Source organism: Podarcis bocagei (genome assembly GCF_964188305.1).
Source record: "Podarcis bocagei genome assembly, chromosome: 9".
Lineage (NCBI taxonomy): Eukaryota > Metazoa > Chordata > Lepidosauria > Squamata > Lacertidae > Podarcis > Podarcis bocagei.
Window position 1 is genome coordinate 28,871,145 of NC_138134.1, and position 27,670 is coordinate 28,898,814.

General features: G+C 42.3%; 1 protein-coding gene across 2 annotated transcripts in view; it reads right to left on the reverse strand.

The window, feature by feature from the left end:
- WWC2 (WW and C2 domain containing 2) overlaps positions 1–27,670 on the reverse strand; it is a 129,066-nt gene that overhangs the window by 19,054 nt on the left and 82,342 nt on the right. For both annotated transcript variants that reach the window (XM_081208725.1, XM_081208726.1), the window contains exons 10-17: positions 23,259–23,348; positions 21,844–22,460; positions 12,037–12,160; positions 10,419–10,499; positions 10,052–10,138; positions 6,787–6,979; positions 4,045–4,209; positions 339–490 (exon numbers count right to left, since the gene is read on the reverse strand). In XM_081208725.1, the coding sequence (XP_081064851.1) occupies positions 339–490; positions 4,045–4,209; positions 6,787–6,979; positions 10,052–10,138; positions 10,419–10,499; positions 12,037–12,160; positions 21,844–22,460; positions 23,259–23,348 (1,509 nt within the window). The remainder of the gene's footprint in view (positions 1–338; positions 491–4,044; positions 4,210–6,786; positions 6,980–10,051; positions 10,139–10,418; positions 10,500–12,036; positions 12,161–21,843; positions 22,461–23,258; positions 23,349–27,670) is intronic.

Genomic DNA, 27,670 nt, shown 5'->3' on the forward strand with positions numbered 1-27,670 from the left:
CTGGAAATCTTAATTGTGTGCAGACTCAATGGTGGAAGCGTGTGTGGCGGATATGCCATTCATAATTCCTACTGCACTTCCCACTCAAGACACAAAATACAACTTCAATTTAAAACAAACAAATAAAAACAGCTTCTCTCTTCAGCACTGGGAAAACTGGTGTAGGGAAAACAGCAAGTGAAACATGCAGTTCTCCAACAAGGGGTCTAAAAGGGTAAGAAGTTAATTTTACATGCACAAGGAGCAGATGGTGAGCAGAAGTTTCTTTCAGCGATCAGCCTTGTTTTTGATGTTGCTTTATAAATAACAACATTATTTTTTTAAAAAAATCAATCTACCAGTCTTCTTCAACATGTTGTGGCTCCTGTACACCCTTCTCTTCTTCCTCCTCCTCCTCCTCCTCCTCATCTTCATCTTCCTCCTCTGCCAACTCTTGTTCTACTGCCTGCAGCTCTGCTGATGTCCTTTCCAGTAATGCTGACACAGCATCCTAACAGAGACATTGGAAGCAGATCTACATTAGAAGACATACTGAGCGATGTTACTTATAAAACCTGCCCTATTAATAGTTGTGAACAGACAATGCCTTTGTCAATTAGACTGGCACTGCCAATTACACTCTACTGGAATCTACCTTTCAGAAAAGGTGTTGATTAAATGTATTGATCAGAAAAACATCTGCAGGAACACATGGACATAAGCAGGGCAACATCATGAGAAACTCAGGGCCGAGCATATTTGGTTGTTCATGTGACACTATGTTTCCATGTGACTTCAGAATTCATGCATCCCTTGTGAAAATTATACCCACTACCAAAATGTACTGTCTCAGAAAGGATATAGTAAAGGAAATATACTGTGGTTCTTTGGTTCAAAATTACGTATTAACTGTATGCTGCAAAAAACTAGCTGCCATTTATACATAGTTGGCAAAAGCAAACTTTACATAAGTATCTGACATTCATAAACAACAACCAGCCAGGTAAGATTACAACTTTTTCTGGCTCTGTTCCTCGACTTGTAGTAGCAAACAGGAATGCTCATTCCCTTCCCACATCGCTGAAGCGGGACAATCGTACATGAACATAATGTTCATAAAAGACAACACGTTCATTAAATCCAATGCAGGAAGGCCCGGATCTTGTAAGCTGTCATTCCAGGTAAAATCTAGGAAACAATCATGTGATCGGGCCTGTGTGTGATAGATTTTATGTGCCTTTAAGATTGTTATACATGTTTCAGGAGGGCTACGCAAGCCAGGTAGGCAGGATATGCTCTTACTTTTCATCACACATAGAATAGCAGATCAAGGAAAGAAGATAATCCAAGCAGGCCCAGTATAATTGCACACTTTGTAGCTGAGAATAGGTGTCCAAGTACAGGCAGAAGGGGTGTGTGTGTGTGTGTGTGTGTGTGTGTGTATTGAATAACTGAACTCCATGTAAAAACAACAGCACTGCTACCAGTTCAAGGTGTGACTATTAGTATATAAAGTCCTCAAGTTTACTTACAGGAACACCTTATGCCATATGCACACACTCTACTGCTTCGACCTGTGGAACTGGCACTGTTATAGGTGCCCCTTAATTCTCATTCTGGCCTTGCAAGATGTCCAGCTTCTAGTGTGGGCAGGGCCTACATTTTGGAAGTCCCTGCCTATTGACATTCCACAGGCACCATCACTGTGCTCTTTTCAAAACCTGCTTAAAATATTTTTGTTTAGGCAAGCCTATCCAGACACATAGAGGTTAAATATGTGTTTTTTTTAAAAAAAATTATTGGTTTTTCACCTTTTATAAAGACAAAATACACACAAAAAAGACAAAAAACAAAAACATGTATAATTTCAGAAAATCCTACTTTCCTAACCTTGTTCCCTGACTTCCCCCCACCCCCCTTCATGCATCCCAATTCCCAGAATTATGTCAGCAAATTGGTATTTCTCCTCTTAACCATCTTAATATTACCTCTTTCATAAAGAAAAATAAATTTTTCTAAGTTGGACTCAAATTCCCTTCCATCGATTTCCCATTTTGTCTTAAATAAAGGTCATATTAACTAAACCCAAAGGTCTTGAGTGTTTTTAAAATTCTATTCTTCCCTCCCTCCCATCCCCGGTTTTCGTCCCTTCCCCAATACATGTCCAAAATAGCAATTCTTAGCCTGGGTTCCTCACGTCCGAGGCTTTCAAGTCTCTTTCAGTCCCTCTCCGCCGGTCTTGTTGGTAGTCCTTTATGTCAGTCGTCGAATCTCGAAAGAGTTCTATCACCATCAAACCATATTCTCTTCCCACAAGGGCATTTAAAAACAGCTGCTGGAAAATTTCCACAAGGCCTGCATCTTCAGAGTCAGAGTCAAAATGGAGGCCCCAATCATATTTCTTTATTTTAAGTTCCTGTATTCCATAAACTCCCGGGGCCTCCTCCTTCTTCTTTTGCATCTTTCGCAGATTTGTGGTAGATATGATCCAAAAGTCTCCTTGCTTATATTCCACAGATGTCAGCTTCTGGTTGGTGCTTTCCAACTTTATTTCCTCTTTTTCTTGTTTAGTCTCTTCCACTTCTTTAGATATCATTTCCAATTCAGCTGTGGATTCTTTCTCATTCAGGTCCTCAATACATTCAGCAGAGCTGCTTGTTCCAGAAGTCAAGGTCATAAGTTGTTTATTCATAGCCAGACTCTGCTCTTGTAAGATTCCCACAAAATGAAACATTCTTTCGATTTCCACTAGTAACTTTCCATCCACAGCCATTGTAGTTTCACAGAGTTCCCCCTAGAGGGAATCTGGTTACTTGGTAATCTTTCTCCAACAATCCTCTAACTTATTGTTATTACTTTGTTTCCAACAATTTTAGTTCAGTTGTAACTCATTTTAGTCCAGAGGGATCTTAAATGACAAATTTTTCCACTCTAAACTGTCCGTTTGACAGCTTTGACAGCTGTCAAACTCCGCACCTCTTTCACAAGCTCAAAAACAGGACGCTCCCGGGCCCGGGAGGGGGGGTTGTTTACAACAGAAAGAAAGCTTCCAAAACTCCACTCTCCAGCTCAAAATTTCTTTTTGCCAAATCTTGGAAGTTAAAATCTTTTTTAACTCACCCCACAAAGGGTAGGCTCTCCAGCTTAAGTCGTTGCTTTAGATCGTCTGCAGAAGGGGGGGTGCGGACTTCCTTTTAGCACACCCCCTGGTCGTCTCAAATTCACGGGATAATATTCTTAAAATCCAATTCCATCTTACTCACGGGTTATTCTTTTCAGTCCGAATTTCAAGGAAGGAAGTAAGCGCTCTCCAGTCATGGCTCGCGGCTTCGCTCAACCGAGGTAGCGATCGACTCTCAGCGCCACGCCACCCTCCGTACCCTCTCCGCAGCCTTTAAAAAGGCTCTTCGTGGGTCGGGGGGGCGCTTAAGGCGCCCACCGAGTCTTCAGTCCGCAGGCTTCAGCGCCTGCGGTTTTTAAGGGTCCCCGCGTCGCCGGCGCGGCAAGACCCGTCCTCAGCTGAGCAGATTCCCTCCGCAGCTCGGAGGGAATCCGCCATTTCCAGATCGCGCCAACCCGGAAGTCCCATAGAGGTTAAATATGTTTTGAGCTTTTCTTTGGCTTCTGTTGATTTTAATTATCTTTTGCCTGTTTTTAACTGTTTTCCTTCAACCATTTTTAATGTTTATTTTATATTGTTGCAAACTGCTTACAAGTGGGTTTTTTTTAAAAAAGAACACAATACAATACAATTTTTGTTAAATAAACAAAACAAGTAACACTGTGGAAAGTAGCCTAAGCTTTCTCCATGATGAGCTAGCGTTGTGTTTTTTATGCACAGGGAATTTTTAATGTGGTAACATGCGGCTTGCAGGTGTCCGTCCCCCCCCCTTACAAGGTAGATTTGGTTCTTAGAAGCCAAATTACACACCTCCACTCAGGCCATATGGCAGTCAGCTAACAAAAGCAGCAGGAGGGAGCAAATAATTAGACAGTACAATTGCTTCACCGTTGCCGCTTCTATTTTTCTAGTCTCCTGTTCAGAAGTCATCACACATTGCTCACCAGGTCCAAGGAGCCAGGCGACTGATTGTTTGGTACAAATACAGGATCCTCCTTTAGTTCCTTATTCTTTTTCCTAGGAATCTGCTTGTAAGCCAGCAAGTTATACCAGACAGTAGAAGTCTCATCCGAACATGGCAAGTCTGCCAGACTTATTTGAGTTCCAGCCTGCACAGAAATGTGAAATGACAATTCATTGGTTATTTAGAAAATCAAATCAATAAAAAATAACAGTAATTTTAATAGATACAACCACCCCTTCCCTGATGAAACAGTGCAAATATGTCAACATAGTTTTACACTGGCTGGCCTCAACTAGAGCCAGGGCTTTCTCGGCTGCAGCTCCAATCTGGTGGAACGCTCTGTCACAAGAGACTAGGGCCCTGCGGGACCTGACATCTTTCCGCAGGGCCTGCAAGACAGAGTTGTTCCACCAGGCCTTTGGTCAGGGCGCAGCCTGACTCCCTCCTCTGGCAACCTGCACAGAATTTTGCTTAACGGTTGCCATCAATTTGATTTTAATTAATTTTAAAAATGAAATGTTTTTAGAATATTGAATTATTTGATTGTTTGATTATTTGATTGTTGTTAGCCGCCCTGAGCCCGGCTTCGGCTGGGGAGGGCGGGATATAAATAAATTTTTATTTTTATTTTATTATTATTATTATTATTATTATTATTATTATTATTATTATTATTATTATTATCCTCAAATACCTCTAACCTTCCTGTACCTCTTACATAATAACAGGACAATGGCCCATTGACAGTAGCCCAGAATCCTGTTCTCACAGCAACTACTACCTGTGGGAAACCCACAAGCAACTGGGATTCAGAAGGACTCTACAAAAGGAGTCCCAACTAAGCCCTGGGACCCAGATCTTCTTCACTGGTTGGTAACAGCCAGTCTTTTGCTGCTGTTGTGTTTTCCCTCAATGTGGGGACAACCTGATTTAAAGGGGACACACGTGTGTGTGTGTGTGTGTGTGTGTGTGTGTGTGTGTGTTGTAATCTAGAAATATTAAGGACCAGACAATGCATACCCACAAGGATAAATATATATAGTAGTTTAAATTCTGTAAATCTAATCAAATATAACAGATCCATGCAAGAAACAGTACTAAGTTGGTGCCTGAGGCAAAAAAAAACCCTGGCATCAGTCCATCATGAGGAAAGAATGTGGTTTTATATGCAAGAAAAGAAAATTCAGGCTCCTATTCGGAAGCTTGAAGAGCCCTATTGCGCAACATGCCTCAGGTGCCATCATTTTAAACTCTAGCAGTGTCCATGGTTATTAATCAATATGCTTCCGTTATATTATTATCCACTGAATGGTTACTGAGGCAATGATAGCGTGAGAAACACAAAGAAAATCAGAGCAATCAGCTTCTTACCAGGGTGCTCTTATCCAGGGGGGATGTGACCATTTTGCTTGATGCACCTTTGCCACTGAGGTAGGGGAGGATCCAGAGCTCAGTGACAGAACCCATGCTTTGCTTGCACAAGTTCCCAGGCTCAATTCCCTGGCATGGGAAATTCTGTCTTGGAAAAAGTTTGTCTGTAGGCAATATTGGGCTCCATGGAGCAATTTGGTATAAGGCACTTTAGTAGACCATCTCCCAAAGGCAAATGGAAGAAACTTACTAGCTTTGCAGTTTTCTAGGCTGCACATCATTTCTGTATTGATGTGTGTTGTGGGTCAATGCTGTCAGATATCAACATAAAAGGTAGGCCAGGAAATTGCATCAGCGCCAAAACTGTATTTTAAGTATTTAACTCGTGTGTTTCTTGTTCATGTCAATAGGGCTTTTGAGAGCCACAGTAAGACAGAATCGCGTCAGCCATGGAGTGAAAACAGGTGTCACAAACATAAAATACATTCCAGTGCTTCTACCCTCTCAAAATAAATAAACCTGTGTGCTTGTGTTGCAGAGGGGCATTTCCCTCTCTCCATAGCCAAAGAACAAAAACATTGTCCGGTAGACAAAAGTTTGATTCCTGCAAGCACAACAATTGCACCAACTGTTTGGCATTTAAGTTTTTAGTAGGTTCAATTCCAATCTTCCATCATCCCCTCCCACCCTGTGAATGTGACAGGAAGTCAAAATAAAAGCAACAAAACTGAACCCTGTCCATCTACCTGCAACCTAAAGTTACACAATTTTTTTAGGGCCAAAGGCATAACTACTCCATGTGGGTTGCATATCTGCTAGAAACAAAGGATTTTCGGTTTTCATTAAATTTCCTAGTTGTCACAGCTGGAGAGAGATGTAGAAGAATCTGATGAAAAAATGCAAATAGTAGCAAATCCCCCCCCCAAAAAAAAATTCTTACTGTTTTCAGCTTCTAAGCTGAAATGTAAAAAATTGAGTTGAGAGGCTGAACCAAAGGCTGCCATGCTTGGAGCACACTATTTTGTTGCAAAGCTCATTGTAGCTTGCCGTTGACTACATCGATTAAAACCATATGCAAATTATGCTTATTACATGTGTCTAAAATATGTATATTAGCTGCAGCCCTCAGGCTTATGATGCATTTTCAATGAAGCCCTCAGCACTGAACAAATTGTCTACCTCTGTAATACTGTGATCAAAAGGGAATCTAAATTCCACAATCATCCCATATCAGAGATGAATATATTAAGTCCTGCGGAGGTTGCTAATGCATGCCTCAGAAGCCTCCTATCTATCAGCATGAGAAAAAACAAAAGAACATCAAACAAAGCCAATAATAAAGAATACTTACTAGGCATTCTTCCCAGCGAGTTTTACTGACAGAGCAGACATCCACTCTCAAAGTCTTCTGCTGCAAAGATGCCTGGGAAATGGCTACTCTGAACATCTCACTAAATAAAAGAGTTTCAGCAGCAGAGTGGACTTTCGTGCGGAAAAGACAGCTGATGTCAGCGGAAGAGGGAAGAACTGCAACTCTCAAATACCTAGGAGGTGGGAAGAAAAAATATGCAGAAGATGATTCAAACAAGTATCCGAAAGCCCTGTGCAAAACACTTGTAAAAGAAATGTCTTATTCCTGGAAAAGTCTTTTGTTCAACTGCAGAGACTTCGGTGCCCACTGCCTTATACTGTAGATGTCAATAGTAAAGGTGTGTCACCTAACCCGGCCATTGGGAAAAATAGGGGGAAAAGAAAGATAAGTGGAAATAGAAATGGAAATGCTGAAACTCAAGAGTGGGTGGGAGTTAAGAAGAGCTCACAAATCACAGATGGAATTTGTAGAGTCCGTTATCCTACTGGAAATAGCAGGGGATGTGTTAGGCTGCTAAATACTATCCTGATGATATGCTAGAAAGTTGGAAAAGTCTTTTAAAGATGCAAAAAGGGCTAGGAAATATAAAGCAGAGAAATTTGAGAGTTTGAAATGAAATAAGAAATAGTGAAATGAAACGTTGTGAATTGTAAACAGAATACTGACACATAGATTAAAATACAGAAGTAAAGGAGAATAAGTGGCAGAAAATGGAGGAGAAGAGAGAAATATTAAGAGCATTTAGCAGGTTCTGAGTGCTGGTTCACACATACAAATTGTCATTTCTCCCTCCACACAATTCGTTTTGACCGTTTCCAGTGACAGGTGATGAAATGTCAGTGTAAATCCAGCTGCATGTGAATACAATCCCCAGCAGCCAGCAGGAGTTTCCACAATCTTCAATCCTTCATATAAAGTTGTCCAATTCCCACTAATATTTCTGTTATTGTTCCTGTACCCCAATGACCAGTTGAAATCGTGAGGTCAGTAATCTACTTCAAAGGCCACTTTCTCTTCATATTGCTCTTGGATTATTATTACTTTTTAATGCAGACCTCTGGAACAATTCTGTTGATCATGCTACAAAGTAAGTTATTTACAAATGCTGCCTTTCTCACAGACACTTATTTATCTTATGTGAAACCAAAAACCCATCTTTTTGCACAAGCATTTCCTGATGCCACCTTTTAGCAACCGTGGGACTGTAACTGTGGAGTTTCACTATTTCATTTCTATTGTCTCATTACTATTATTTTGTGGCAAACTGCCCTGGGATTTATTTTTAAATAAAAAGAGGCAAAAAAATTATTTAAAATAAAATTTAAAAAATCCCAAGACTTTCCCTCAGGTATCTTCAACTCATATAATCATGTCAACCAATCTTTTTATGGTCCAGTTTTTTTTACAGTTATCAACCCCATCCACATCTACACTTCGGAAAATAGCTAGTCCTGCTATCCCCAAACAGCTGCTTTTGTTTATTTGCCACAAGCACACAATTAAAGCTTAAAGGAATGCTCGTAATATTGCTTCATCCCACAATACAGCTCAGCAACTTGGGAGTGCTCCTTGCACAACACTGCGTGCTTGAAAACAAAGCAGGGAGGGATAAAATAGAAACCAAGCTGGAGCACTCTCTCGCTCTCTGTTCTACATTGTGTTTCCTAAGGCCATGTACACATGAGTGCAGTGTTTCCCCAACTTGGATCTCCCCCTGTTTTCGGACTACGATTCCCACCATCCCTGACCACTGCCCTCAATAGCAAGGGATGATGGGAGTTGTAGTCCAAAAAAACCAGCTGGCGATCCAAGTTTGGGAAACACTGCATTAGTCGCTTGAAACACAGTGAGGTTGTTTCTCCCCACTGTGTTTCAAGTCCTGTTCTCACTTTTCTATACAAACCAGATAGGGCGAAGGGATGTCGTCACTTGATGCCTATTACCTGGTTTGTTTCCCCACGCTGAACTCCCAATTCACCGAAGCTGTTACCTGTGCACATGCAATAGCATCCAGAACTGTACATACCTCCACTTAACCGCAGCTTCCATTTTCTAACTGGGTGAAAGCTGGTTTGAGGGAAAGTGCATCAGGCTGGGAATATTTCTCAAGAAGCTACAAGATACCTATGGACTGTGGCTTATTGTCACGCTTACTCGGTTTCCCAGTGGTGGGAATGAGCTGGAGCACGAGTAAGCGGTAATGTGTACACAGCTTAAGTCTTGTGGGAGCGCTCCCAGACCATATTGCGATGTAGAAAACAGCCTTTTAGTACATAAATATTTCCACAAATTAAGCTACCTTGACGGAAACAAGTGCTCCCAGTAAAAGAGGCATTTCATGCTTTCGCAAAAAGGCGCTGGTCTGCTTATCAAGTGAGAAGGTGAAACTCCATTCCCTTTGAAATGCAAATGCATTACACACATACAATGAATGTTTAAAATGGTCTCCAGGTAGCATACAAATCTCAGATACAACTCAAAAGGTATAGTCAGTTTAAGGTCAGCTCCTTCTGGAGAAGACTTTCTGCTTGCCTGTCAAATTGATAGTTAGAAAAATCCAGGCATATATCATGCATGGAGCATTGCTAAACTATAGAAACTTGTGTCCTTTTTAGGTAAGGCCAAAAAGCAACAGGAACTTAAAAGGACACCTTAGCTGGGTTCACCTATAGCTCTGAGACCACCTTTTGAAAATGTTGTGTATAGGCACAGTTTGAAACCTCACAGGTATTAAAAATATCTTCCTATATTCCTGTTTATTTGTGGGGCAGGGCACTGTTTGTTGCTTGGCAAATAAAGAAGATGGGTGCTTCTGTGATGCAGAGAAGGAGCACACAACTTTCTAAGGTGAAATGTAATGGAAAAATAAGGACAGGGTCACATGGCAGGGCTTTGGTGTGAAGGGGAAAGTGTAATCTTGCATCCGTACGGTTCCTTCCTCCTCCACCACGCCATCTTCTTAAAGACTATGTGAGTATTTATCCAGTCCAGAAATAAGACATCAACCTTTACAGAATAAAAAAAACCCTTAAATAATTCTACTGGATCCAACTTTAACCCAGCTTCCTCAGAAAAGCAAAGATCATTGACTTTTGGTATGTCTGTGGGGAGTATGTTTGTGGGGAGGTGGTGAAAGATAAGCAACCAGAAAAGGGGGTCCCCACAGCACTTTCTCCCAATTCCAAATACGCCCATGGATCCAAAAAAATGTGATAAACCGTAATCCGGGGATTACGTTACTTACACTTTGGAGCCAGGGGATACAGAAAGGGCATGAAGATTTTGTAACTGCCCCACAATGACCACAAAACTTGAGCTGTTTGTATCGTATCTGTTAAGAAGAGACAAAAACAAAACAAAACCCTGCATCAGGCACTTGTAGTACATTTGCAGAAGTCAAGGAATAGCCTGACTTTTCACATGCGCCGACTTACTGCAGTGGCGTAGCGTGGGTTGTCAGCACCCGGGGCAAGGCAAGTAATTTGCGCCCCCTAGCCCGTGGATTTGCGCCCCCTAACCCGTGGATTTGCGCCCCTTAACCCTAACCCCCAGATGTTGCGCCCGGTGCGCCCGGCCCCCCCTGCACCCCCCACGCTACGCCACTGACTTACCGGAGTCCTATTTGCACTTGAGGTGCCTCCAGAACTGTTGTATCATCTTCACTATATGCAACTTCTTCACTATCGTTTGGTCTACAGGAGAGAGGAAAAGAGGTTGAATAGCCACAGCAGACCAACATTTATACCTTTGAGCAGTAATATACTTTATTTATTCTATACCAAAACTGTAAGATTGTTCCAAATGCACTGTTCAAGTCAATGCTTAGGATTTTATCGTTTCATATGTAATGTCAAAAAGTGATGACAGAAAACAGCTACTTCCTTGTGGATCTAGGAAGGAAGCATTGCTAAGGTAGATCTCACTAATGGCTAATTATTTGAGGATCCTCCCTTGAAGGGTCATCATCGTTTATAATTGCTTGCATGCACAAAGAGAGAACAAATCAATACAAGGACTAGAAACTCCCCCATTCATGCATGCTTGCAATTGGCCTCAAATTGTATAAAATTGTGTTTTACCCTTCAGTGTTTATTAGGTCATTTATTCTGATTATTATAAAGAATTGTGCTTTGAAACAAAAAAGAGCTTTTAAAAAACAAACAAATGAAAAGTCCTCTGTTCTTGAAAGCATTGCATTGGGATGTTAGATTATTTTTTTCAGTCTCTACAAGTAGTATTTTCTTTCTCCTCTTTCTGTGCTGACATGAATGAATGAATGAAAGGCCAACTATGGGAGCAATTTTAACTCTTAGCAGCAAGGCAGAATGGGGCAACAAAACCATAGCTGGCCCAGCAGAAAAGCTCAGATCAGGCCCATTGCCAGTAACTAGACCACCTTAATTAAGTTCCAGTGGATCCTTAGCTGATCCAGCTCTGTCCCCTCTTCTGCTCCCAGTGATGTTACCTTATGCGTTTGGTGAACACACTCGGGGCCCATGCAGATGCTCCACTCAAAAAAAGGGATTCAGATTGGTCTGCATGTTTAATTACTATTAATACTAATATTTTAATCCTGCCTTTGAATTCTCAGATGTTTCAACAGTACACTATTAAATTTAAATTAGGGACATGCAGTATGGTTTTTGCAAAGTTGATATTCCTTTTATATTACTATTACATATTTATAACCTGTCCTTCAAGCCAAGGGTTTCAAAATACCCAAAAGATTACAACCCCTAGATATACTTGTTTCTTATACAGTACTCCTTTGGTCCCCTGGTTGATGTTTTGTTTCTGTGCAGTTTTAAAAATTCTTTGTCCTTTCAATCCACAGTCTTGGTTCATCCACACTGCATTTTAATATGATTGGTTGTGGCAACTCACATTATTTTGGTAAGTGGCATCTGTGTGACACCATCATGTCAGATGCAGCATTGTGACGCTATTGACAAAATGACATAAGTTTCAATAGCCGGTAAGTGTGGGCAAATGAGGCTGAGGATTGTGTGGGCAATGAAACAGCAGGGGAAGCTCATCATCAAAATAGGGAGAAGGTGTTTACAATTACCCAAATGAGCAAAGGGAGTGGGGAACCAATACAAAACGAGATAAATTGTTTCGACTCAGCTCCACATACTATTTTTCAAATTGTTGCAAAATGCCTGGACATGACAGAGCCAGATGCTCATATTTTAGTTTTGGATAAATGGAATTCTGCCTTGAACCTACTGTTTTACAGAAGCTTCGTATACACCACTGTCTCCAGCCATGGACTCGTCAGATACTGCAGCAGATACACACCCTGCCTTCTCCTCAAGGTGGTGACTTACTGTTCTTCTTGGTAAGTCAACACCTAAGTAGGCAAGAAGGAAGAAAATCTTTGTTTTAGGTTCTATCAATCTGAAAAGCATATACACAAAGCTCTAAAGTCACAGTCAAGTTGAAAAGCATCTTGGGCAACAAGCAGAGTAACTCGTTTCATCACAAGTCATTTATTGTTATTTACTGAAACAACACCACACCTTTTTAGATCCAGGACTCCCCTTTAACCCCAACCTACAATTACATAGAAGAGAGGATGTGTTAAGTGCATCTTGCAGTTTAGGGCTGAAAAAAGCTACCGCCACTACAATTCTCTTTTGTACAACCATTAAAGGTAAAGGAGGACTATCTTGCTTTGCATCTTATCACAATCTCCCTACTTCTTCCCCCCAAAAAACAATACTCCCACCAAACAAAGAAAATGGGAATGCTGGTGGCATTGATGTGACCAATCTCAGGTCTGGGAATGATCCACTTGTAGGTTCCAACATACTAGTGGAAAACCAATGTATTGCATACTTTCATTAGGGCTTTTGTGCAAAACTAATCAGCTTCATAGCCTAGCACCGTTATTAACTTGCCCATAACAGTTTCCCATCAGCATTATTCCAAGTCCTTAGCTACAAATGAATATTCCCCACCTTTCAAGCTTGCCACCACATTCTATTTGAGAAATACTATAAAGCAGTGTGCTTGACGAGCCTTTCAAATGGAACGTCTAAGGGCCAAGTCAGAGGAAAGGCCCCATTCTTCAACTTGGCCAACAAGTGAATCAGTCCCCACACCTAGCAATTAGGACAGGATTGGGGAACCTATCCTTTGCCCTATCAAAGGTTACTAAACCACAGCCAGGACGAATCAACTGGGGGACTGGTTTTTTATGTGGCTCAGTGGCCCAAGAGATGCCTCTGAAAGTGCAGATTGGGTTGGATGTCAGATGCCCCAGTCTGAATCTCCAAAACTCGACACAGATAGGAGGAGACTGCCCAGCACTGGACAACGTTACACCTGAGAAGAGGAAGCTCTGGAAGTGCCGATTGGACAGGTCACAAAGGTGTTGCTCCTCTCCCACATGAAAGGAGCTTGCAGAATGGATGACAGATGGGCAATTCATGTTTGAAAAGGCATCTCTCCTTAGGAAGAAAGCTGCCCAAGTGCTTCAGGTCAGATGGCATTTGTTGGCTGGCCACACTTGAATTAAAATATCATACAGAAGAAGAAGAAGAAGAAGAAGAAGAAGAGTTTGGATTTGATATCCCACTTTATCACTACCCAAAGGAGTCTCAAAGCGGCTAACAATCTCCTTTCTCTTCCTCCCCCACAACAAACACTCTGTGAGGTGAGTGGGGCTGAGAGACTTCAGAGAAGTGTGACTAGCCCAAGGTCACCCAGCAGCTGCATGTGGAGGAGCAGAGACGCGAACCCGGTTCACCAGATTACGAATCTACTGCTCTTAACCACTACACCACACTGGCTCTCTATAGAATTCTTCCTACCAAAATCCCTGTAAGAAATTAATTCTAATTCTGCCTTCGTTTCAGCAGTGATATGTTCTGCCGAATGTGATATGATTCTACTATCAAAACTTAAGGAGAATCTTTAGGGCCAACCACCTCTTAATTTCAATCTTCAGCTCACATTCATGAGCCAGAGTTTCCTGCAGAGAGCAAGAAACATACACTGTAAGCAGCATCCTGTAATATAATAAGTTGCAAGGCTGAGGAGTCCTTTCATCTGCCAAGGAGCCAAGTGTATTGGTATGCATTACGCCCCCCTCCTGAGTCATGACTTTACATCTTGTTAAGATGTTTAAATTTTAAGGCTTCAGATTAGAGGATTGATTGCTGCATTTCTCCTTTCATTTGTAGCAGTGGGGATGCTTTTTCCTTGATGATGAAGTGCTTTTTCTTCCACCACTTTGAGAGGGGTGAAGGTGATGACATGATTTATTGATTACCCCCAGGAATAACCGCAGCAGTCTGAAATCGACTTTGACAATGACAGAGACTGTCTGTGGAAGAACTTCATGGTTATTCTACCTCTGTTACTCCCAAAGATATTTGGCATGGGAAAACCTATGTTTGAGGACAAAGCCCCCGCACCATATAAAGATGCAAGAGACAGCAGGCATGGATGTTGCAAAAATAAAAAAGTCAAAGTCAATGGGGGGGGGGGAGAGATGATTTCAATGAGGGGAGAGAGAGAACTAAGCACATGCTTAAATTTCTCAGTGAAATCAACAGAACTAAAAGCAGCTAACAATGAAACTAGATATATACCGGAATTTCAGGAATAAGTTCAATGCAAATGAATGATCAAAAGGTACAGTATGCACTTAGGGATTGCCTTTCCTATGTGCTACTTAAAGGACACACAGTGAATTCAGATAACTAGCAGTTGCAGATAAACAAAGCTGATATAATGGAGATTGTAGATTATACATAGAAGGATGCAAGTTACAGAGTAGCTTCTTTATAACCTACCCAATTCACATTCAAGTAGTAAAATATGCTTAGTATCAAGAGAATGATTAAGTTTACCAAATACATTGGTACTACAGTTGTAAAAAGCAGGTGAAAGCTGCAATTCTATGAACACTTACCCATTTAAACTTAGTAGAACTTACTGAGTTACTCTGCATAGAACTGCTCTGTTAAATGGCAGATTGAGTACCATCAGTAAACCTCTCCCCTGCTCCCAATTTAAACTCAAAGTTAGGATTACAGATATCCCATTTTGCAAATGAAAGAAGAGTTATTTTTTAAGGAAAGTAAATCCTGTCAAATTCTTATAGCCCTTGAATGCTTTAGAGATAAAGGACCATTCAAGCTGCCACAAGAAACGTACATTTAGGGACCACACAGCGTACATATGACAACATTTGTTAGAATAAAAATTCTGCCAACTGGGAATGCTAAATTCTATCAAAGCAAGTAATACAAAGTATACACAGGCCCTCAAATCTTTCCAGTACAGTCGTACCTTGGAAGTCGAATGAAATCTGTACCGGAAGTCCGTTCGACTTCCAAAACGTTTGGAAACCAAGGCGCAACTTCTGATTGGCTGTAGGAAACTCCTGCAGCCAATCAGAAGCCGCGGAAGCTGCACCAGACATTTGGGTTCCAAAGAATGTTCGCAAACCGGAACACTCACTTCCAGGTTTGCAGCGTTTGGGAGCCAAAATGTTCGACTCGCAAGGCGTTCGGGATCCAAGGTATGACTGAATTTGGGAGGGCAAAAAAACATTCAGAGTTATGGTACACCTATCTTCCACAAGATACAGGCTCAGACTGAATAAGGGGATAATTGTTTCTCACTCTTTATCATATGTAACAGGGATGGGGAACCTCAGGTCTGCGGACAAAAGTGGTTCTCTAGGTCCGTCTCTATCTGGCCATTAAGAATCTATCCTGAAAATACATCTCTCATGTGTCAAATGCCAGGTAAAGAGGTATGTCTTCACTATTCCCTGAAAGCTGTATAGTGGAAGTACCAGAGGTACCACTGTGGGGACTGAATTTTACAATGTAGGGACTGCCACAGAGAATGTCCTCTCCAGGGCTGCTTATTGTTCCCAAACTTCTGAGGGTGGCAGAAATACGAAGAGACACCCTTCCTGCTGATCTTAACAGGTGGATGTGTGCATGTAACCCCCCCAAACAAACAAACAAACAAACAATCCATTCTAGCCTTTTGTAAGCTAGGATGTAACATAGTGTATCACAGAAACCAACTCCTAGAGACTGAGGTCCCTTCGGCCCCCCAATAAAATATTTGAGGGGGCCACCCCGCAAAGTTGAGTGGAATTCCCATTCAAATAGTGTGTATGTGCACCACATCATGTAATCGATGTGTTACCTGTCCCCAGCCTCTGAAAGGTTGTCCATGAAGGAATACAACCCATGGTCTGAAAAGGATTCCCTATCCCGTTAAAAGGAAATTTCTACAACACATCTGTCAGAGCTGCCCAAGGTCCCAGCTCACAAAGGACCAACGCCAGTTCATTGTTATATACAAAAGTCTTTATTGAAGTTCATTTTCGTTTTTACAGCCGCAGCGTGCAGCTCTACGTCTGAAACTCTAGACCGCTGAAGCTCCGTCTGAGTCTCCTCCCCCCAGACACCAGTTTAAGACCCTAGCCTTGCTCCACCTTTTCCGCTGCTCTTTCCGCCTCTGGCTCCGCCTGTCAGCTGCGGTCTCGCCTTTCCTAGACTCTTCTGACGCTGAGTCCCCTGATTCTTCCCCCTGCCTCCGGCGGGCTTTAGGACCTGGTTCCCAATCCGGGCTTTCTGCTGTCCCGCGCGCCTGTACATTTGAACTTGGCGCGCGCGCCCAGCCACCAACCTTCCTCCTGACCGTTACACTGCTCCTGTCACTGCTTCCCCCTTCGGGGAGGCTAGCTGGACTTGACCTCCCCTCCGTTCCCCCACTCTCTGATGGAGGCGTGGTCAGTCTCGACTCATCTTCTCTCCCTGCTGGAGGAGACGCTGGCCCTGACACCTGGGACCCTTCCCCCCCACTACGCTCTGGTGGGGAAGCTGGTCCTGATCTCCAGCTGCTGCTTTGGGAGTCGCCGCTGGCCCCCCTCGCTCTGACCATCGGCGCCTCCTTCTGGGAATCTTCTGATTCACTGGAGAGGCTCATGGAATCTCTCGGGTCACTGCTATACCCCCCTACACTGCCCTCCGATTCTTCCCCTTCGCTCTCCATTTCCTCTCTCTCCTGTGCCTCTGTTCCTGAGGCCCTGACAACATCCTTTATCAACTTCATTTTGTCTGCATCTTTGCACAGAACTAGGATATATTTTCCCATTTGTCTGGCAATAGGGAAAGGAAAGCAGAATAAATGGATTTTTGAATACTGGGAGCTATAGGTACATGTTGGATCAGAAACTAAGTCCAAGTGACAAGAATAGGAGAGAGTATGTAAATTGCAGACAATCCCTCTCAGGTCACATGTAGCCTCAGCCAGGTTACAAAAAACTTCCACGGTATTGCCAATAAACGCCTTTATTTTTAAACCATTTCTTCCATTACTAATGAGCGGTTGAAACCTCCACAAAGTTTGAGATATAAAACACAACTTATTCCAGGTTCTGACAGATGCATCAGATAACCACAGTGAGGCAGAATTGAAGGTGTACAGATGTCCAGTTTTCCTGAGCATACATGTATGGTGTCGTGCATTAGAATTTGATAGCTATAGCACTGGGAGAGAACTAGAGAAGATTACAGCTTGCCAATAAAAGTCTCACATTGCACAAAACAGACGCATACAAGCTGAGCAAGAAGAAAAGCCTCTTGCTATCTTAAAAAAAAAAAAACCCAAACCCCGACCCTGCTTTTAGCCATCTGCAGTCCTTACACTTTTGGCAAGTTTGCGATAAGCTAGAGAATGTACTATTCCATATCAAGTAAGCTCAGCCAAGTGTGTTAAGCTTGAGTTAAGCACTGAAATACTGTCATTCATATTACAAATAGATTTTTCTTTCTTTACTCAGGCAACTGAGCAGATGGCAGACAGTCAGCTCTGGGAGCCCGGCTTGGGCAATAACAGCTGGCTATCGATATTGTATGTCATGAATCCACTTGGGCTGCAACCAGCATTCTTTGCTACAATGGTCTATGCCATGAAACGAGCTTCAGTTACCACATTAATCCAATACTTGACCAAATCAACTTGACAGCCAGTGTGGTGCAATGGTTAGAGTGCTGGACTAGGACCTGGGAGACCAGGTTTCAAATCCCAAAACGAGGAGGAGAACCACGTGTACTACTTTGAGCTACTTGGGAGAACAGGTGTTATATGAATTTAATAAATAAAAATAACTTGCTACAGCTATCCAAAGCAACTAACAGTGCCAGCAACTCTTCTCTTCTTGAACATGCCTACTTCAGAGCACAATTCAGCCTTCCCCAACCATGTGCCCGCCAAATGTTGTTGGACTCCAATTCCCATTAGCCCCAGCTAGCATGGTCAATGATAAGAACTGTAATCCAAAATACCTGGAGGGCACCAGGTTGAAAAAGACTCGTTCAAAGCATTGGCATCAAAGCACTATATAGCAGGAGATGTCAATATCTACGAAAGAATGCCTAGTCCCACATCAATGTGCCCAAGATTGCAGAGCAGAGCTTTGCTATAGAGGCTACTGTCATTTGAGGTAAGTCCAGGAGCAACAGGAGAGAGAGCTTTCTTGATGGTAGTTGCCTATTTATGGAAGTGCATCTCCAAAGAGGCTCACTTGGTGCCTCCTTTGCTGTCTTTTCAGCAGCAGGTAACATACTATTATTCTTTCAATTAAGTTCTAACTATTTTAATCTGCTTTTAAAAATCGCTGCTGCTTATTCTTTTTGCTTTGTGACTGATTTGATCATTATTCTGTTGTGTTGAGGAATACTCTGGGAAATTCCTTCATTGAAGGTATTATAAAAGAAGGAAGGAATAGATGGATGGATGGATGAATAAATACTAACAAAATTCTCTATAACCAGGTCAAAATGCTTGTGAAGTTGAATAGATGAACCAGAAGGTGGCAGCAATACTGTATGTAAGAACATGGGGAGGTGGGAGAGGAGAGGAGGACAGGTTTTGAACGTGTAGCTTCAGCTGAAGGAATCAAGGAAAGACCGCAAGTGAAGCACAAGAAAGGTATCAGCAGGAGCTGAGACACAGCATCTCTCTCTGTATGTGTGTATTCACACACACATGCCTCTCTTTCTGTTTCTTTATCCTTCCAAGACAGAACTTTGAAAGGAAACCTTATCTCTCTGGATCTAAAAGCCACAAATCATTTTGGTCTTGGAAACACAAATAAAGCTCTTGATGCCAGAGAACAAATCCATTCACAACAAACTCACAAGACGTTTGCTAAGTTCCCAACAGTCAGCTGCTGGAAAACTGTAGATGGTTTGGTCAGTTAGCTAAAGAAAACAACAGCACACCACGGATTGCTCTTAAAACAGTTTTAACTCATTGTCTCGAATGACTTGGCATGCACCAGGGGAGAACTGTCAAGGCACTGCCAGAAATTGCCTTAACCCAAAACTAGAGTCCTATGCTAGAGGACAGAATATTTCAGAAGAGTAAGGGTACCACCCACTTTTGACGGTCAAGCTCAGCCTAGATTATGAGTCTCTCTATCTGCACTCTTAAAAAGCATCTTAAAAAGCAGAGACATCACCTTGCCAACAAAGGTCCGTATAGTGAAAGCTATGGTTTTCCCAGTAGTGATGTATGGAAGTGAGAGTTGGACCATAAAAAAGGCTTTTGAATTATGGTGCTGGAGGAGACTCTTGAGAGTCCCATGGACTGCAAGAAGATCAAACCTATCCATTCTTAAGGAAATCAGCCCTGAGTGCTCACTAGAACAGTGTTTCCCAAACGTTTTTGGGCAACGGCACACCTGTGTACTAAAAAAAAATCTCGCGGCACACCACCATTAAAGCCCCGCCCCGTGACGTCAGCGCGCAGCGTCACGCCGGGAGGGACGCACAAAAGTGAACGTTTTTTCCCTCGGCAGCTCCTCTCAGCTGCGCTCAATCCGCCTCGGAGCGCAGGAGCGATGCCTCTCTCTGGCTCTCCCTCCGCGCAGGCTGAGGGAGGGAGGGAGGGGCGCGTGTGACCCGTCTCTGCTGGGAGACCAAACCCAGCGAGGCAGAGTCGCGCGGAGGCGCCCAGGCAGCGCTGCCGGCTGCGAGGAGGAGCGCCAGGCAGCAGCAGGAGGCGCGGCCTCTCCTCGCCGCCCCCGCCCCGCCTCTCGCCGCCCGACTCGCCCGCCTCCCTCCAGGCATCTCGCGGCACACCAGCCGGTGTCTCACGGCACACTCGTGTGCCGGGGAACACCGGTTGGGAAACACTGCACTAGAAAGACAGATTGTGAAGCTGAGGCTCCAATACTTTGGCCACCTCATGAGAAGAGAAGACTCCCTGGAAAAGACCCTGATGTTGGGAAAGATTGAGGGCACAAGGAGAAGGGGACGACAGAGGACAAGATGGTTGGACAGTGTTCTCAAAGCTACAAACATGAGTCTGACCAAACTGCGGGAGGCAGTGGAAGACAGGAGTGCCTGGCGTGCTCTGGTCCATGGGGTCACGAAGAGTCAGACACGACTAAACAACAAAACAACAATCTGCACTCTGTGGGTGAGTTGCTTAAGGCCTCAGAACGGCAGGCGTATTCTATATTGACAACTCAGGTTCCAGGACAGTCCTGTTCTGGAAAAATGGCAGCCCAGTGATCTTCCTGGCATAGTGTAAATACAAACACTTCAGGTCTAGATTCTTGTCAGAGCCTTCAGCTGTAAGTGCAGCCCTGCTGGGCCAGACCTTGGGCCAATGCAGGTCAGCATCCTGTTCTCACGGGGGCCAACCAGATGCCAATGGGAGCCCCCCAAGCAGGACATAAATACAATAGCACTCTCCTCCCTTGCACTCCTAGTAACAAAGCCACCATGGACAGTCACCATTGATAGCCTTATTTATCAATCCCTATCCACCAGGTTGGTCACCATCACGGCATACTGTGGTAGCAATATTCAATCATTTAACTGTTCCAAGTCTTCCAACATTCACCTTCCTTGGATGACACCAGGTCTAGTATTAAGGGAGAAAAACTCTTTATCCACTTCCCCACCTCGTGCGTAATTCTATACCTTTATCCCATCATCCTTTACTTGCCTTCTTTTTCCTACACTAAAAAAGCTATATTGCAAACTTTCTTAATGAGGAGTCGCTCTAGCCTCAATATCGTTTTGGTTGCCATTTATTAATTTCCCAGTTCTGCAATATCCTTTTTTGAAGGGGCAACGACCAGAATAGTACACAATACTGCAAGTGCCATCACACCATAGATTTGTATAATGGCATGATGGTATTGGCAGATTTATTTTCAGTTGCTTTCCTAATGATCCCTAATATGGAATTTGCCTTTTTCACAGTCATTTCACACTGGGTCATTTTCATTGAGCAATCTCCCACAAGCATTTCTTTGCTGGTCAGTCACCACTAGTTCAGAGTGTATATGTGAAGTGAGGATTTTTTGCCCCAGTGTGCATTACTTTAGACTTGTTTCCATCTTAATGCCCCTTCATTCAGTTTAGAGAGATCCTTTTGGAGCTCCATGCAATCCCTTTTTGTTCTTACCACCCTGAACAACTTCTTGTCAATAGCAAAGGTGGCTACCTCACTGCTCACCTGCAACTCCAAGTAATTAGTTGTGTACTTCTTTATAGATTATTCTGGTAGTCAGCCTGTCCTGTGGTCTCCTTTTCTGCCTGCTACTTTTCCAGTCACCCACTGCCCATCTATCTGGTTGTCTCTCAATTTACTTCTACCCCGCACTCTTGTTCTAGCTTTTTCCTGGCCTACGATATACCCTGCCATCCATTTTCTTGAGCTTTGTTATGCATCCCTACTTCTCACATTCTGCCCAGTTGCCCTTATGGGATCTGCCCCAGCATTGCATTCCAACTCTACCTCACATCTTGCCAGAACTCATAATTCCTGTCTATGCTCAGCTGCCTACAGTCCCATGCCAAGTGTGACACCCCGAGTTAAAAGACAGCTTGTTCCTCTGAACGTGTGTGTGTGTTTCATTTCCAGGATTTAAGTACTAAAAATTATCCGGGGGGGGGGGGGAAGAATGGACATTTGTGAGTACAAATAGCAAGATATACCCATATGTTACAGGTAGGCCTGACCCTTCTTTTTTACCTGTATTTCTTGAAGGCGACATGGTTTGCCTAACACTTTCATGGAGGTCTTTATCATCCACTGATGACTGAGAAGATGCTCTGGCTTCAGAGTTCAACAACATTTGGTTCCCACAGAGGCTAATGCCTGCAAAGTCACTGGGTAAATCACAGTCCTCAAAGTCCGTGGCGAGATGGTGCAATGGAGAGTCTTGAGGAGGCACTGGGAATGCACCTTCTAAAACCAAAGGTGATCCAGGAGGGGACAAAGAGGAAAGGGAAGATCTTGAAGACAGCGATGTCACCGATTTTGGAGGTTCAGTTAATTTTGGTGCATGGCTTGCTGCCAGAGAGCTGGAAGAATCGCTGTAGTCCATTCTCCCATGGGAATTGACCACCTCATTTTCATGAATTGTGGTAATAGGGCCCGAAGGAATGTAACCACATTTCTCTTGCAATATGAAGTCCAGTTTATACTGATAGTCTAAATCTGTAGGTTGTTCACCTTGGTTATAATACAGATCTGTAGAGCTAAGGGAATTCAGCGACCCCCTGCTGGACGTATTCAGAGACCCACGACTGGATGCCAGGGACCCCAGGCTGCTCCCTGAAGACATAGATAACGTACTGGCTGAAAGACTGCAAAAAAGGAAGAAAAAGATTGAGCATTCATTTGAAACTACAATGTGTCCAATTAGTCTCAGCCCACAATAAAGGATAAAGTATGAATATATAGTCCAGTCAGGTCGTAAAGATGTCAAGTGCAATGACATCTGAAAAAAGGACAAATGTTACAATTTTGGGGGGTAGAGCCTATTAGTCTGATAACAGTTTTTGGAGGACAGTTAATTAACTATACATCATATTTTTTGAGGTTTTGTGTCCAAGAATGGTCATACTTTCACAGGATATCAATTTGTTCACAATTTATGTGACAGCTTCCCTTATCAGTTCTTTTTTCACTATTTGGGACACTCCGTTGTTCCCCCTTGGTAGGTAGGTAGGTGACATGGAACATGTACACATAACAGAAATTATCAGGACCTTTTTTAAATTTCCACTGTGATCACCTCTGCACGCACAAGACCTTGTTCAGCTAAAATGTGTCTGCTAATTTGTTTTCTCCTTTCCCTCTGCCCACTCTCATGCAGCTGCAATGCCTTGGAGAAGACGTGTGTTGACAGCTGTAACAGCTGTTTCATATAGAAGTTGCTTCTGCTCTGCGGAGTCTGTGGTCTGGGACACAGGCTGTGGGGAGCCAAATATTTATTAGGAGGTACATTAAATTTTTGTGGGGCATAAAAGTAGTTTCCAAGTTAACAAAATTCCACCCAAAACAAACTAGTACTATTTCAAAGTAGACATTTTCTGAGCTCTGTTGGACAAACCTATGTTTTTCTCTTGTCAATAACAACAGTGTAAACAGAGAAACCTTACCTTTTAAGTTGCAAATGCAAGTTAGTAGTTAGTTGACTAGTTTCTTCAAGTTTTTTTACTAATTTATTCCTTCGTTCTTCCAGTTTTAACCTAGAAGATACAAGAACCATAATTATACTTAAAAACTCTTTCGACTTCATTATTCAAGCACATAAAATACAATCCTAAAAACTCTCGCTTCACTGCCACCTTGTATTTAAATAAAGTGGTACCTTGGGTTAAGTACTTAATTCATTCTGGAGGTCCGTTCTTAACCTGAAACTGTTCTTAACCTGAAGCACCACTTTAGCTAATGGGGCCTCCTGCTGCCGCCATGCCGCCGCCACGCAATTTCTGTTCTCATCCTGAAGCAAAGTTCTTAACCCGAGGTACTATTTCTGGGATAGCGGAGTCTGAAACCTGAAGCGTATGTAACCTGAACCGTATGCAACCCGAGGTACCACTATAGTTTAAACAGCAGACAAAGTTCCCATAGAACCCTAATCTTCTCCTTGCTGGTCAAAGTGACAGCAACTGAAGGAACTGTAAAACAGCTTTGCACTGGCAGATAATGTGTGCACAAATAATAACTGATTGAGCAGTATCTGTTAATTAGAATTTTTTTAAGTTTCCATAGCAATGTCATTCTTATGGCCAGCTGTTGAACATTTGTTTAATAGCAATCTTGCACTAATGAGGATCTATGGCCCATGCCTTTTCTATTTTCTATTTCCTGTGTATATTACACAGTACCTTAAAGCAACTGGTTTCATTTTTTAAAAAATGTTTCTGGCCCAAATAATTGTGATATGCCCCTGATAAAGGCTATGATCTTGTTCCGTTAAGCTGCTCAAATCCCACTGACTTCATTTTTTGTGTTGCACTGCAGCCTGAATAGCCAGAGGTGGACAGAGAGTAGTGTTCAATATTATTTAATATTTATATTTATTAGCCACTTTTTTCAGAAAAGGAAACACAAAACCATTTTCAAAAACAAACATTAAAAATAGGCAGGAACAAAACTGATAACCTGGGTCCAGGGGCATTTAAGTATATGGAATACTGACATAACAAAAAATATTTTGAATGCAGTATTCCATGATGTAAAATTTTATTAATAGCCATTAATACACACTATACATATTAGGCAATTGTGGCTCCATATGTTCCACTGAGCAACTAAGCACATTCCACAATGGCTTCTTCTTCAGCATCCAATGACTGTTTTAATGTGTTGGGGCCTCCAGGGTTGTGGGACCCCAGGGTAGTTAGTAAACTGAAACTGATGCATATGGAAGCTTTTTTAACGGAGGGCCACTTATCCACAGGAAAAGTTAATTGGGGCTGAAGTCACACATGGATTACAGTCTCCCCTGCCCTCCCCTCTCTCTCTTGTTTGTGGTCACCAGGACATGGTGTGTCCTGCTCCAAGAGTGCGGTCTCTTCCTTGACCTCATGCCGCACCTTTGAAACGCAGCATGAAATTAAAGACCAAAGGAAGTACCTTTGCCACCCCTCTCCAACCTAGAGCTGACCAGGAGCAGCACAGACAGACTGGGCTTCTTTGCCTCTGTGCCTGCTGGATGGCCCCAAGGGAAAGGCTGTGTGGAAGGAAGCGCATGCTTTTACACACCCCCTGGAAGCAGCACCCAATGTTCCAGCCCAAAGGTGTATTTATAGAGTTGGCTGCCCCTGGCAGAAGAGATCGGCTGCCCCTACTACAAGGAGTTTCAGGGCAATTTTCACCCTCCCGCACGGTTGTTCTTCAGAAATGCTTTTTTTTCAAAAATGATCCAACAGAATCATGTGCAACGTGTAAGTCTAGATTAAGTAAAATTAATGTAAAGTTGTTTAAACATGTGTAAATCATTCCAATTACAGAATTTCTGTCACAGAATCTCTGTGCAGTTCCGTTGTTTTAACATAAGGCTGAACTACAGCGCTTTCCTACCAAAAGAGTCAGTTTACCTCCCATCCTGCTCTCACTGGTTCAGAAAAAAAGATTATACCAATAGCGAAAGAGACCTGAACAAAGAAAATGGTTGTGGAAGAAAGGCATGAAGAGAAAATAAAGACCAAATGAAATGCATCTATTTTGGCTTTTATACTGTTTCTTGAGCATTTTGTTGCTCTGAAACATAAAACCAACAACGAATGAAGAAAACAACTGCCATACATTTTCACTACTTTGAAGAGTACAAGAACTGTGGAGACTGTAAAAAGCACAAACATTCAAATAACATTCATTGATGTTTAAGAAAATGCTTTGGACCTTATGCTGCCTCATAAAGATTCAGATGATACTTGCTGCCAAAACCATGATCCAAATTCTGATTCACTGCACATTCAGTTTGTTATCCAAACATTCCCATGCATATCTAAAAGATTCATATAAATGTTAAATATGGGGTAAGATGTTTATTTATCAACGTAGGATTGCTGCAGTATTTTTGCCAAATGTACTTCTAAAGGAATCCTATCACTTAGCATCCATGTTTTTGAAGCCTGATGAAATCTAGGCTAAAGGTTTCACAGCCCTGTTTTTAATGGTGTTCCTATATAAATTCCACATGTCATATTAAATTATTTCTTTCCCCCCAGTGCTGTTTAACAGTTTCCAAATTTATCCAAACCACTCTATTCTTTTTTTAGCTGCTCCTTTGCCTTGGAATATTAAGGTATTCTGAATAAAAATTACACTATTCCCCTTTCACCTGAAAAGTTTTAAACTTGTTTTAGAAACCTTTCCTTTGGGAGTCTCCTCTCTGAAATGTCAGGTAGAAGACAAGGTTTCAGATGCATAGACCCCCATCAAAGATACTGCTCTGCATGCAAAATACATACAAGGGTGGGGGGGAGCTTAGCACTAGGGTTTTTCTTTGTGATGCAGACATCTTAAGAGAGGCCCTCTTCTTAAGTGCAGCATTTAAATACAGGTTGAAGTCTATTTCTGTTCAGCATAATGCTCTAAATGGTCCATTAGAGGAGGCCGACAAATGACAAAAGGGAATGTTTCAGTGGATAGCTTTGAAAATTGATCAAAATACTAGGTTTATGTGTTTCCTTGCTTCTGTCCTCTGGATAATGTCCATTTTCTGCTGCAAACATGAATATCATCCAGGTAGGCACTATAGTATACCCGCAATGTCTTATTGGGCAAAATGCACATGACACAGGGAGATCTAAAACTCACCTTCCTATCTCCCTCCTTCTCTCATGCTTTCCCCAATACATCTTTGGAGGAAGGGGCTGCCCTAATTTGATCAGACAAGTAGAGTGGAGACACTTAATCCGTTTTGTTGGACTATTTCCCCAATATAAAATACATCCTCCAGGTGCTATTTGATCCATAGGGGGACATTTTAGGCACCTCCCTCCCCTAGTGCCTGGAGGGGAAATCAGTACAGATGGAAAGTGTCAAACCCGCCTCCCCATCCCCATCACTTTCCTGAGCCAATTAATGGTCCTCCCTTCTTCACAGTTGTATTAAGGAGAAAGAAACAGGGATTAAACCGCAGACCTCTCGGTGTCTTTGGCCCTTATATCAAGCAATGTTTAATAGATTAAAGGTTTGCTTCTTATTCTACAATATAAAAAACCATATAAATGATCTTTGAACAAGAGCAATTGTCCTCAGGGAGACTTAAACAGAGTGTTTGGTGGTTTGGAAGTTCCAGTTTGCATATGCAGTCTGTTTTTGACAAGGGTTCTGGTGGTACGAATCCCTACAGCATAGAAAAGAGTTGTTCGGCTGCATTTTACTAATTATGAGTTTTCTGCTTTGCCTTTTAAATTTGGTGCACCCAAGCCCTTGAAGAAATAAGACCATTTAAAACAGCCTTAACTTTCTTGTAAACCACTCAGAAGTTTTATTACAATCAAGAGGAACAGGAATTATTTTGTTAAATATAATAAACTTAGAAAAACACTAGAAGTTAGAGGGGTTTGTTAGCTTGGAAGTTCCTGCTCTGCCATTTGGATATGGCCCTCCTCAATTCCTTGAATAAATAGATTTTAAGGGCAGTAGGAGCTGGATGCTGCTTTATTTTATTTGTCTGGAGGCACCTGCTTTATAATTGTAATGGTTTTAACAAGGCAGCTAACATTTCTTAGGAAGCTGCAAGCAAATAAAAATAAGCGATTGCTTCCTCAGTTCTGCTCATAACACTTTCTATGTCTGAAAGGATGAATTCTTCATTTTATAGGCTGAAAGAACATTCGTGTTCCTGAGAGTGGGTTAACATTCATATATTAATACCTTGATTTAAAATTTTCTTTTTAATAGGTTGGCCCGCTCAAACACATTGCACTAAATGTAAAGTATCCAATTCAAATATTTATGGAACTGTGTTTAAATTACTGGCCAGTTAATAGAGAAGCTATTTCAGGAAATTTAGAAAAACCAAACACACACTGCTGGCAAGCAAGGTCTA